This window comes from Oncorhynchus nerka, linkage group LG18 (assembly GCF_034236695.1).
Source record: "Oncorhynchus nerka isolate Pitt River linkage group LG18, Oner_Uvic_2.0, whole genome shotgun sequence".
Classification (NCBI taxonomy): Eukaryota; Metazoa; Chordata; class Actinopteri; order Salmoniformes; family Salmonidae; genus Oncorhynchus; species Oncorhynchus nerka.
This window is the reverse complement of record NC_088413.1, coordinates 59,092,404-59,105,867: the sequence shown is the minus strand read 5'-3', so window position 1 is coordinate 59,105,867 and position 13,464 is coordinate 59,092,404. Positions and strand designations below refer to the sequence as shown.

General features: G+C 42.4%; 1 protein-coding gene across 4 annotated transcripts in view; it reads right to left on the bottom strand.

Annotated features, from left to right (window-relative positions):
• LOC115146788 (apoptosis-resistant E3 ubiquitin protein ligase 1-like) overlaps positions 1-13,464 on the bottom strand; it is a 42,788-nt gene that overhangs the window by 20,580 nt on the left and 8,744 nt on the right. For all 4 annotated transcript variants that reach the window (XM_065004233.1, XM_065004235.1, XM_065004234.1 and 1 more), the window contains 2 exons: positions 8,462-8,682; positions 154-225 (listed from right to left, as the gene is read on the bottom strand). In XM_065004233.1, coding sequence (XP_064860305.1) covers positions 154-225; positions 8,462-8,682 — 293 coding nt within the window. The remainder of the gene's footprint in view (positions 1-153; positions 226-8,461; positions 8,683-13,464) is intronic.

Sequence of the window (13,464 nt, the reverse complement as noted above, 5' to 3'; positions counted from 1 at the left end):
AACCTTTATTTTACTAGGCAAGTTTCAACTGTACTAATATTTTCAACAAGTACTTCCTGATAATTCTAATGACAGGTTAGTTTAGGCCCCAGGCCTTGCTGACAGGCGCCCATCCCCTACTTCAAACGGCTACTGTCAGTAGAACTCACTCACCAATCACGTAAAACATGAGGTCCCTTATCAGAAAGCACAGTGCCACAGTACAGCCAAATATAAAAGCTCCCGCTGAAAGAGAAACAAAGGCATCATACTTTACTTGACTTTCACAGCACAGAAAAAGCTTTTGACAGACATTTCATAATAATCTGATGTGCCCTACGCCCAGGGCACTAAAGTGGTCGCATAAGCTCCTACATATTTTGCTGTGTGACCTGACATTTTATTTTGGGAGCACCAGTGCGACCAGGACAAAAATTACCCTGATAATGACTGTTGTAATGATAGGTTTCACTGTGCAGTTGTTTCTGAGTACCTTAAGAGACAAAAGTGAGCACAGATTTGTTCAATCCAAAGCCTACATGTAAAGAATATAAAAAAACATTAAAGAATGTATCAGTGACTTGTATTTCTTGCAACTTTCTGAAGATGTAACGGCAGGGGAATGCCTGTGTCTACCACTTTGTGTAGCCAGTAATCAAATCAAATCTGATTTGTCACATATACATGGTTAGCAGATGTTAATGCGAGTGTAGCGAAATGCTTGTGCTTCTAGTTCCGACAATGCAGTAATAACCAACGAGTAATCTAACCTAAGAATTTCACAACAACTACCTTATACACACACAAGTGTAAAGGGATTAAGAATATGTAAATAAAGATATATGATTGAGTGATGGTACAGAACGGCATAGGCAAGATGCAGTAGATGGTATCGAGTACATTAAAAACATATGAGATGAGTAATTTAGGGTATGTAAACATATTAAGTGGCATTGTTTAAAGTGGCTTGTGATACATTTTGTACATAATCTTTTCCAAAATTAAAGTGGCTGGAGTTGAGTCAGTATGTTGCTATGCAATCTGGTTTCAGAGCTGGTCATGGGTGCACCTCAGCCACGCTCAAGGTCCTAAACGATATCTTAACCGCCATCGATAAGAAACATTACTTTGCAGCCGTATTCATTGATCTGGCCAAGGCTTTCGACTCTGTCAATCACCACATCCTCATCGGCAGACTCGACAGCCTTGGTTTCTCAAATGATTGCCTCGCCTGGTTCACCAACTACTTCTCTGATAGAGTTCAGTGTGTCAAATCGGAGGGTCTGCTGTCCGGACCTCTGGCAGTCTCTATGGGGGTGCCACAGGGTTCAATTCTTGGACCGACTCTCTTCTCTGTATACATCATTGAGTTCGCTCTTGCTGCTGGTGAGTCTCTGATCCACCTCTACGCAGACGACACCATTCTGTATACTTCTGGCCCTTCTTTGGACACTGTGTTAACAACCCTCCAGGCAAGCTTCAATGCCATACAACTCTCCTTCCGTGGCCTCCAATTGCTCTTAACTACAAGTAAAACTAAATGCATGCTCTTCAACCGATCGCTACCTGCACCTACCCGCCTGTCCAACATCACTACTCTGGACGGCTCTGACTTAGAATACGTGGACAACTACAAATACTTAGGTGTCTGGTTAGACTGTAAACTCTCCTTCCAGACCCATATCAAACATCTCCAATCCAAAGTTAAATCTAGAATTGGCTTCCTATTTCGCAACAAAGCATCCTTCACTCATGCTGCCAAACATACCCTTGTAAAACTGACCATCCTACCAATCCTCGACTTTGGCGATGTCATTTACAAAATAGCCTCCAATACCCTACTCAACAAATTGGATGCAGTCTATCACAGTGCAATCCGTTTTGTCACCAAAGCCCCATATACTACCCACCATTGCGACCTGTACGCTCTCGTTGGCTGGCCCTCGCTTCATACTCGTCGCCAAACCCACTGGCTCCATGTCATCTACAAGACCCTGCTAGGTAAAGTCCCCCCTTATCTCAGCTCGCTGGTCACCATAGCATCTCCCACCTGTAGCACACGCTCCAGCAGGTATATCTCTCTAGTCACCCCCAAAACCAATTCTTTCTTTGGCCGCTTCTCCTTCCAGTTCTCTGCTGCCAATGACTGGAACGAACTACAAAAATCTCTGAAACTGGAAACACTTATCTCCCTCACTAGCTTTAAGCACCAACTGTCAGAGCAGCTCACAGATTACTGCACCTGTACATAGCCCACCTATAATTTAGCCCAAACAACTACCTCTTTCCCAACTGTATTTAATTCATTAATTTATTTTGCTCCTTTGCACCCCATTATTTTTATTTCTACTTTGCACATTCTTCCATTGCAAAACTACCATTCCAGTGTTTTACTTGCTATATTGTATTTACTTTGCCACCATGGCCTTTTTTGCCTTTACCTCCCTTCTCACCTCATTTGCTCACATTGTATATAGACTTGTTTATACTGTATTATTGACTGTATGTTTGTTTTACTCCATGTGTTACTCTGCGTCGTTGTATCTGTCGAACTGCTTTGCTTTATCTTGGCCAGGTCGCAATTGTAAATGAGAACTTGTTCTCAACTTGCCTACCTGGTTAAATAAAGGTGAAATAAATAAATAAAATAAATGTTGGCAGCAGCCACTCAATGTTAGTGGTGGCTGTTTAACAGTCTGATGGCCTTGAGATAGAAGCTGTTTTTCAGTCTCTCGGTCCCTGCTTTGATGCACCTGTACTGACCTCACCTTCTGGATGATAGAGGGGTGAACAGGCAGTGGCTCGGGTGGTTGTTGTCCTTGATGGTCTTTATGGCCTTCCTGTGACATCGGGTGGTGTAGGTGTCCTGGAGGGCAGGTAGTTTGCCCCCGGTGATGCGTTGTGCAGACCTCACTACCCTCTGGAGAGCCTTACGGTTGTAGGCGGAGCAGTTGCCGTACCAGGCGGTGATACAGCCCGACAGGATGCTCTCGATTGTGCATCTGTAAAAGTTTGTGAGTGCTTTTGGTGACAAGCTGAATTTCTTCAGCCTCCTGAGGTTGAAGAGGTGCCGCTGCGCCTTCTTCACCACGCTGTCTGTGTAGGTGGACCAATTCAGTTTGTCCGTGATGTGTACGCCAAGGAACTTAAAACTTACCACCCTCTCCACTACTGTCCCGTCGATGTGGATAGGGGGTGCTCCCTCTGCTGTTTCCTGAAGTCCACGATCATCTCCTTTGTTTTGTTGACATTGAGTGTAAGGTTATTTTCCTGACACCACACTCCGAGGGCCCTCACCTCCTCCCTGTAGGCCGTCTCGTCGTTGTTGGTAATCAAGCCTACTACTGTAGTGTCATCTGCAAACTTGATGATTGAGTTGGAGGCGTGCATGGCCACGCAGTCGTGGGTGAACAGGGAGTACAGGAGAGGGCTCAGAACGCACCCTTGTGGGGCCCCAGTGTTGAGGATCAGCGGGGTGGAGATGTTGTTACCTACCCTCACCACCTGGGTGGGGGCGGCCCGTCAGGAAGTCCAGTACCCAGTTGCACAGGGCGGGGTCGAGACCCATGGTCTCGAGCTTGATGACGAGTTTGGAGGGTACTATGGTGTTAAATGCTGAGCAGTAGACGATGAACAGCATTCTCACATAGGTATTCCTCTTGTCCAGATGGGTTAGGGCAGTGTGCAGTGTGGTTGCGATTGCGTCGTCTGTGGACCTGTTGGGGCGGTAAGCAAATTGGAGTGGGTCTAGGGTGTCAGGTAGGGTCCTTGACTAGTCTCTCAAAGCACTTCATGATGACGGAAGTGAGTGCTACGGGGCGATAGTCGTTTAGCTAAGTTACCTTAGCTTTCTTGGGAACAGGAACAATGGTGGCCCTCTTAAAGCATGTGGGAACAGCAGACTGGGATAAGGATTGATTTAATATGTCCGTAAACACACCAGCCAGCTGGTCTGCGCATGCTCTGAGGACTTGGCTGGGGATGTCGTCTGGGCCTGCAGCCTTGCGAGGGTTAACACGTTTAAATGTTTTACGCACGTCGGCTGCAGTGAAGGAGAGTCCGCAGGTTTTGGTAGCAGGCCGTGTCAGTGGCACTGTATTGTCCTCAAAGCGAGCAAAGAAGTTGTTTAGTCTGTCTGGGAGCAAGACATCCTGGTTTGTCTCTATACTGACGCTTAGCTTGTTTGATTGCGTCGCGGAGGGAATAGCTACAGTGTTTGTACTCGGTCATGTTTCTGGTCACCTTGCCCTGGTTAAAAGCAGTGGTTCGCGCTTTCAGTTTTGCGCGAATGCTGCCATCAATCCACAGTTTCTGGTTTGGGAATGTTTTAATAGTTGCTGTGGGTACGACATCGATGATGCACTTGCTTATAAACTCGCTCACCGAATCAGCGTATTCATCAATGTTGTTGTTTGAAGCAATGTGGAACATATCCCAATCCACGTGATCGAAGCAATCTTGAAGCGTGGAATCAGATTGGTTGGACCAGCGTTGAACAGACCTGAGCTCGGGAGCTTTCTGTTTTAGTCTCTGTCTATAGGCAGGGAGCAACAAAATGGAGTCGTGGTCAGCTTTTCCGAAAGGAGGACGGGGGAGGGCCTTATATGCGTCGCGGAAGTTATAATAACAATGATCCTGAGTTTTACCAACCCTGGTAGGACAATCGATATGCTGATAGAATTTGGGGAGTCTTGTTTTCAGATTAGCCTTGTTAAAATCCCCAGCTACAATGAATGCAGCCTCAGGATATGTGGTTTCCTGTAAGGGTTTTCCTTAGGTGAAGTAGAGACGGACCAAATCGCAGCGTGGTGGTTATTCATGTTTATTAATAAAGACACTAGACATGAATAAACTAACAAAAACAATAAACGTGGAAAACCAAAAACAGCCCTATCTGGTGCAAAACACAGAGACAGGAACAATCACCCACAAACACACAGTGAAACCCAGGCTACCTAAATATGGTTCCCAATCAGAGACAATGACTAACACCTGCCTCTGATTGAGAACCATATCAGGCCAGACATAGAAATAGACAAACAAGACATCCAACATAGAATGCCCACTCAGATCACACCCTGACCAACCAAAACATAGAAACATACAAAGCAAACTATGGTCAGGTTGTGACATTTCCAGTTTACATAGAGTAAAATAAAGTTCGTTCAGGGCCATCGATGTGTCTGCTTGGGGGGGGAATATATGTGGCTGTGATTATAATCGAAGATAATTCTCTTGGTAGATAATGCGGTCGACATTTGATTGTGAGGAAGTCTAAGTCAGGTGAACAGAAGGACTTGAGTTCCTGTATGTTGTTATGATCACACCACGTCTCGTTAATCATAAGGCATACCCCCCCGCCCCTCTTCTTACCAGAAAGAGGCTTGTTTCTGTCGGCGCGATGCGTGAAGAAACCAGTTGGCTGTACCGACTCCGATAGTGTGTCTCGAGTGAGCCATGTTTCCGTGAAGCAAAGAACGTTACAGTCTCTTATGTCTCTCTGGAATGCTACCCTTGCTCGAATTTCATCAACCTTGTTGTCAGGAGACTGGACATTGGCGAGTAGTATGCTCGGGAGTGGTGCGCGATGTGCCCGTCTCCGGAGCCTGACCAGAAGACCGCTTCGTCTGCCCCTTTTACAGCGTCGTTGTTTTGGTTCGCCGGCTGGGATCCGATCCATTGTCCGGGGCAAAACACAGGATCCACTTCGGGAAAGTCGTATTTCTGGTCGTAATGATGGTGAGTTGACGTTGCTCTTATATTCAGTAGTTCCTCCCGACTGTATGTAGTAAAACCTAAGATGACCTGGGGTACCAATTTAAGAAATAACACGTAAAAAAAACAAATACTGCATAGTTTCCTAGGAACGCGAAGCGGGGCAGCCTTCTCTGTCGGCGCCAGAAGTGTACCACATGCCAAAACAGTCATTTATAAAGGCTTTAACATAAACATTTCCATATTAAATGGAGGCAGGCTTACCTGGCAGAATGATATGATATAATGATGATTTGTATCAATCGGATGCTATTTTTTTTTCTATCAAACTCTGCTATTGAGCATGCAGTACAGAAACACCGCCAGCCTAACACCAGTCTCTTGAGTTCAATTGAAATGAAAGGGAAACTATGTTTTTCTTTTCTTCCTTAGACCTCAAAAGTGGTCTCCTGATCTGGTTAAAATGGTTGTGCAATTCAAATGATATATTCTCTACAGATCACTTAATTGGAGTGCCAGAATGAACTCTTTAACAATTCAAAGTATGATGCTACAAGTCTCTACAGATGCTTGTGGCATAATAAAACCCAATCAAAAAGTTTTACTTCAGACTTAGAACATCCAATGTTACGTTTAAAATTTGTTTAAAATAAGTGTGATTTTGAGAGTGAAATCTGAAAAAAGAACTGGTGGAATTTCGAAATCTGGAAAAACAAAACCGAGAAAATGTTTTTGTTGTGGCTTTTGGTGTTATTAGGGAGAATACATGTATTGGCTGGTAGATTGTTTTTAATCTATCTGCCACAGTGGCTGTTGGACCAAAAAGTTAGTTTTTAGGCCCTGTTCATAAACCATGTCACAGGTCATTCCAAAACCAGCATTTGTTTACACCTTGTTCAGTCATGTTACCTCATTAGCTAGCTAGCTAACAACCTGGTTACTTTATCAGTATATCTAAACATTTGGAGGCAAAGAAAGAAGCGAAAAGGGATAGCTTCTTTATAAGATCAATGATCATAGCAATGAATGAATGACTGATCACTTGCATGTCATCACTCACAAACGTGACGACCTTAAAGAGACTGTTTAGAATTTTCGATGTAATGCGCTTCAATAGATAGTGCTTTTGCACAATGTAGAAACCTAATATTACACAAATGACTGTAATTATCAACATTTTAGCTTTTTATAATAAACAAATGTCTTTACCGGGTGAAATATTTGTTTCTAGAGCACAACATGTAAGTTGTAAGAACTCATATACACCCAATATGCTAGATCTCAATCAATTCAAAAATATATATATCTTCTGGTGCTCCTAGATTTGACATTTTAGGTGATTGTTTATTTATTTAGAGCACTGCCTACGCCCTTCATTCTCACAGGCTTGGAGGATTGACCTTTTTATTTCACTTTTGCTTTCTGATATACCTGTAGATAATAAACCTTTAAAACTAGAACACATACCCATGTTGGACTCTGCATCCAGGACATTAATCCGAAAGTCTAATTGGTCCATGTTGTCCTGCACTAGCCAAGCACAGTAGTGTGTGGACAATCTGTGTATTCACCGATGCGTCACACCACAAAGCCAAATCAAGCTTTTCCAGAAATAGGACTTAGGCTATTCTTGGCATCAGAGAAGATACCTATCATAGGTAGCATAGCTATTTGGTTATTGGGAGTGTACAAGCCAATGAGAATCGGTGTGTACTACAGTATGTAAATTAGGATAGGCTAAGAAATTGTACATGAGAATTGTAATGTAACAACATAGGCCTAGGCTACTTTCTTTCACATTATGTCTTAACTGTCTTAATATGGCCCTGTAGTAACAGTCAACTTCTCCTTTACAACACCTAGTTTTGTTCATCTGTGTGGCTATTGCTTAATAAAAAGTTCAATGCTAGGTCCTTGCAATTAGGGCTGGCATAATTACCATATAACCGTGTAACCGATGGTTAGGATGAAGACCACCATGAAAATAAAATAACTGTCATAACGAACAGCTGACTGAAGTACTATCACCATACTTAGGTGCCGATACGATATTTATTGTGATTCTCACGATTCTATATGTTTTGCGATTCGATACAGTGAATTTAATTGTGAATCGATGTTCCAGACATATTGCTCACCACATGTCTGTTGCAGAGGGACAAGAGAGAGCCATGAGAAAACTAGTTTTGATCAGTCATGGAAATAAAAGTGCTGAAAACAAATTTGCTGCATATTTAAAAAGATAAGAGAACAAGCTATGAAGGAAAAATACTGGAGTGTTGGTGCAGGTACATCCAACTGGCACTAACATTATATTGCGATATTGTATCTTGACGACGATACGATAACGTCAAAAATAATATCCCCATCACTATTAACAACATTCATGAAACGTTGTTGCTCCTTGAAGAAAGTAGCAACAAACAAGTCTTCAACACAGCAGCAACACAAATAGAAATATAACAGGCTTGGAACTAACTTTGGCAATTTCCAGAAATAGGACTTAAGCTATTCTTGGCATCAGAGAAGATACCTATCATAGGTAGCATGCAATAATTTCCATGGTAATGTAGACTGTTCATTCAAATTATGTTAACTGATGTGTAGCACATATTGAAGGGTACAATTCCTGCTTTTACTTCCTGCTTTGCTCTTATGGATACACTTGCAAAGGCCGCCAGTCACAGCCCTACTTGCAATGCATCAGTATCTTCTACAGCCAGTGTCTAAAATCACTCTTAATCCATGGCAGACGCATTGCACTCACCGATAGACCACTTCTCATTCAGGCGCCTTTCAGCAAGGCTGTGCACGAGTTGGATCTCGTAGTCCTGGTCGCGGCTCCCCCTAGAGGCCTGGAGAACCTTGACGCCCGTGGACAGCTTGATGTAGTCTTCGTAGTAGTATCCCCACGCAGCAAGAGAGAGCTGCAACTGGCTGTCAAACTGGGCTAGATCATCCAGAGTCATACAACCCAAGGTCTTCAGTCTTCAGTTGGACCACAGTGCAATATGATCAAACACAGAGAAAAAACAGTCAATTGTATTCATTCACCTCTAGCATGGCCACAGTCTCAAACAGGATAATACACAGAACGACTGAACAAGAAGAACCTGACTTTAAAGCTGGGTTGTAGTCTGTTATTGCTTTAAATATTGTGTACTTTATCATGCATGCAAAGCAAATATTGATCTATCACCCTGTTCTGCACTGTACCACAGTAACCTTAACATGATCTACTAGGTTACATTTACATTAAGCCTTTAAGGGGCAAGTAAATAATAATAATAATTTATTACATTTGTAAAGCACTTTTCATTATCCAGGAATAATCTCAAAGTGCATAAAATAACAATTTAAATATAGAAAAACAGTTTAAAAAACTAAATAAATATATATTGAACAAAAATATAAACTCAACATGCAACAATTTCAATGATTACACTGAGTTACAGTTCATATAAGGAAATCAGTCAATTGAAATACATTTATTAGCCCCTAATCTAAGGATTTCACATGACTGGGCAGGGGCGCAGCCATGGGTGGGCCTGGGCGGCCATAGCAGGAAGAGAATGGGTCCTAGCACCGACCCCTGTGGGACACCACAGGTTATGGTGGACTCCACTGATCTTGCCTCACCAAGGGTGGCACACTACTTGTGGTTAGAGATGTAGGAGGTAAACCATAGAGAATGGTACCAAATGGGGTGGCTGCAGTTTTACGGGCTCCTGACCAATTGTGCTATTTTGTGTGTTTTTTTTTGTAGTTTTCTTCTTTTTTTGTACATAATTATTCCACCATCGTTTATTATGACCGAAAAGAGCTTCTGAACATCAGTACTGCGATTACTCACCTCGAACTGGACTAGGATTTTTTCATTAATGAGTCAGACACAAAGGATATACTGCTCCTCCTGGACCAGGCCCAAATCCCTGTCATTTATATGAAGAGGAGACGCCGTTACAAAGGTCGAAGAGCCAGATGGCTGGCGAGACTGCGCTGGCGAGTAGATAATCCGCCTTTACCCTCCGTTTTACTGCTAAACGTGTAATCACTGGAGAATAAATTGGATGAGCTCCGTAAGATCAGGAGGGGTAGTGTGTCTCTTTGATAACAACAGCTGGTGCGCAATCTCAAAATATTAAGGACGTCTCATGGTTTGGCTCGCCTGAATTAGAGTGTCTCATAATAAGCTGTAGACCCCACTATTTACCAAGAGAGTTTTCATCTATATTCTTCATAGCTGTCTATTTACCACCACAAACCGATGCTGGCACTAAGACAGCACTCAGCGAGCTGTATAAGGCCATAAGCAAACAAGAAAATGCTTATCCAGAGGCTGTGCCGGGAACTTTAATGCAGGAAACCTAAAACCCATGTCACATGTGCAACTCGCCCTCCATTAGGCAAATCTGACAATAACTATATCCTCCTGATTCCTGCTTACAAGCAAACACTCAAACAGGAAGTAGCATTGGCGTGGTCAATACGGAAGTGGTCTGATGAAGCAGATGCTAAGCTACAGGACTGTTTCTGGAATACTTTCCGGGATGCATCCAATGGCATTGAAGAGTATACCACATCAGTCACTGGCTTCATTAATGTATCGACAACGTTGTCCACACAGTGACAGTACCGGTACCCCTTCTATATACCCTCATTATTGCTATTTTATTGTGTTACAATTTTTCCTTTAGTTCAGCAAACTTTTTTAAAACTCTGCACTGTTGGGGATCGGTGTCCCCCCATGGGACGGTTGAGCTAACATGCACTAATGTGATTAACATGATGTTCTAATTAACAAGAACATTTCCCAGGACATAGACATGTCTTATATGGGGAGAAAGCTTAAATGATTGTTAATCGAACTGCACTGTCCAATTTACAGTAGCTATTACAGTGAAAAAAATACCATGCTATTGTTTGAGGAGAGTGCACAACAACAACAAAAACTTGAATCATGGCAACTGGTTGATACATTCACCTCTGAAGATAAATAATGTACTTAAATTCATCAATCTTGCTCTGATTTGTCATTCTGAGGGTCCCAGAGTTAAAATGTAGCATAGTTTTGTCAAATAAAATCTATTTTTATATTAAAATGTAGGAACTGGGTTCTACAGTTTGAACTTCTGCTATGTCTGCCACCTTGCTTCAGGTCCTGAGCTACAGGCAGTTAGATTTGGGTATATAATTTTAGGCAAAAATTAAAATAAAGGGTGCGATCCTTAATTAAGGGCTTGTAAATAAGCTTTTCCCTGTTGTATTCTGCGAATTGATTAGAGTTTAGGGCAGTCCCACAGATGGCAGTGTGCTCTCTTGAGGCGCTGCAGTAGAATGTGTGATCAACTGTGTCGAAAGCAGTACTAAGGTCCAAAAGAAGGAGGAGTTAGAGTGGGGTTAGAGTTGGAGGATACAATGTTCTCTCGGATGGTGTTGATTTTAGCCTTGAAGAACTCAGAAAATCTGTTGCATTTTTCAGTAGTTGCTTTCGGAGGGCCAGAGTCTGTAGGATGGAGAAGACGACTGATGGTGGAAAACAAAGTCCTATGATTTCCTCGGTCGTTGTCAGACTAGAAGGTGGAGTGGGCTGCTTTAAATGCTTTTAAGGAACAAGCCTGGTAGTCTTTATAGACCAGTAGATGGACAAATAGGCAAGCACTTCTCCACAGACGCTCTCGCTTGTGGCCATGGGTCTTCATGCTAAGCAGATCCTTTGTGTACCATGGGGAGAACTGTTGGAAGGATATTTGGAAGGATACTTTTTCAAGGGCAAGGCTGTTTAAGGTGTTCCTTAGAGTGCTGTTATACAGGTCAACCATCTATCTCATCAGGGATATCAGACTCATGACAGTCAGCTTGTAGGGCAGGGCACACAGACTCCTGGAAGACGGACGTGTCAAGGGACTTGTTGTTTTTGAATGTAATAGAGCTGAAGTGCAGGAGTACTCACAGACATTGTAATGGCCCTATGGCCATGCACATCCAGGTCTGAGGCAGGGACACCTCCAGTGATGAAGTCTAAATAGTGTTAATTGCTGAAGGATGGGGCTGGAGAAATGTATCGACTCTCAAATTCATAGACAGAGCTATGGATGCAAGGACTGACCATCCATGAGATTACAGTTTTAACCATGTTTTGAGGCTATACAGTGTTTGTTTACAATTACTTTGTTTGAAAACAAAGGAGTAAAACAAGTTTATATTTTGGGTTCTGATGGGGTAAGAAAATTACCCATTATGGATTTATTTATAAATTACAGTGACAAGAAAAAGTATGTGAACCCTTTGGAATTACCTGGATTTCTGTATAAATTGGTCGTCAAATTTGATCTGATCTTCATCTAAGTCACAACAATAGACAAACATAGTGAGCTTAAACTAATAACACACAAATTATTGTATTTTTCTTGTCTATATTCAAATCGAAGTTTATTTGTCACGTGCGCCAAATACAACAGTGAAATCCTTACTTAATACATCACTTAAACATTCACAGTGTAGGTTGGAAAAAGTCTGTGAACCCCTAGGCTAATAACTTCTCTAAAAGCTAATTGGAGTCAGGAGTCAGCTAACCTGGAGTCCAATCAATGAGATGAGATTGGAGGTGTTGGTTAGAGCTGCCTTGACCTATAAAAAACACTCACAAAATGTGAGTTTGCTATTCACAAGCAGCATTACCTGATGTGAACCATGCCTCGAACAAAATAGATCTCAGAAGACCTAAGATTAAGAATTGTTGTCTTGAATAAAGCTGAAAGGGGTTACAAAGATGACTGCAAAAGAGCACAGCTCAATGAGGTTAAGAAGAATCCTAGAGTGTCAGCTAAAGAAAGCTCTGGAACATGCTAACATCTCTGTTGACGAGTATACGACATGTAAAACACTAAACAAGAATGGTGTTCATGGGAGGACAAATTATTATTTTCAATGAACAGTGGGTTAACTGCCTTGTTCAGGGGCAGAATGACATATTTTTACCTTGTCAACTCGGGGATTCGATCTTGCAACCTTTTGGTTACTAGTCCAACGCTCTAACTACTAGGCTACCTGCCGCCCCATTGCTGCACGTCGGAAGTTTGCAAAAGTGCACCTGGATGTTCCACAGCGCTACTGGCAAAATATTCTGTAGACAGATGAAACTACAAAAAATGGCACAGCACACCAACATCAAAACCTCATCCCAACTATAAAGTATGGTGGAGGAAGCATCATGGTTTGGGGCTGCTTTGCTGTCTCAGGGCCTGGACAGCTTGCTATCAGACAGAAAAATGAATTCCCAAGTTTATCAAGACATTTTGCAAGAGAATGTTAGGTAATCTGTCCGCCAATTGAAGCTCAACAGAAGTTGGGTGCTGCAACAGGACAACGACCCAAAACACAGAAGTAAATCAACAACCGAAGGACTTCAACAGAATAAAATATGCCTTCTGGAGTGGCCCAGTCAGTCCTGACCTCAACCTGACTTAAAATCCAGTGGCAGGACCTCGAGCGGTTCACACCAGACATCTTAAGAATATTGCTGAACTGAACTGTAAGGAGGAATGGACCAAAATTCCTCTTGACTGTTGCGCAAGTCTGATCCGCAACTACAGAAAACATTTGGTTGAGGTTGTTGCTGCCAAAGGAGGGTCAACCAGTTATTAAATCACATACTTTCCCCACCCTGCACTGTGAATGTTTACACGGTGTGTTCAATAGACATGACAAAAGATAACATTTTATGACCAATTTATGCAGAAATCCAGTTATTTCCAAAGGGTTCAAATA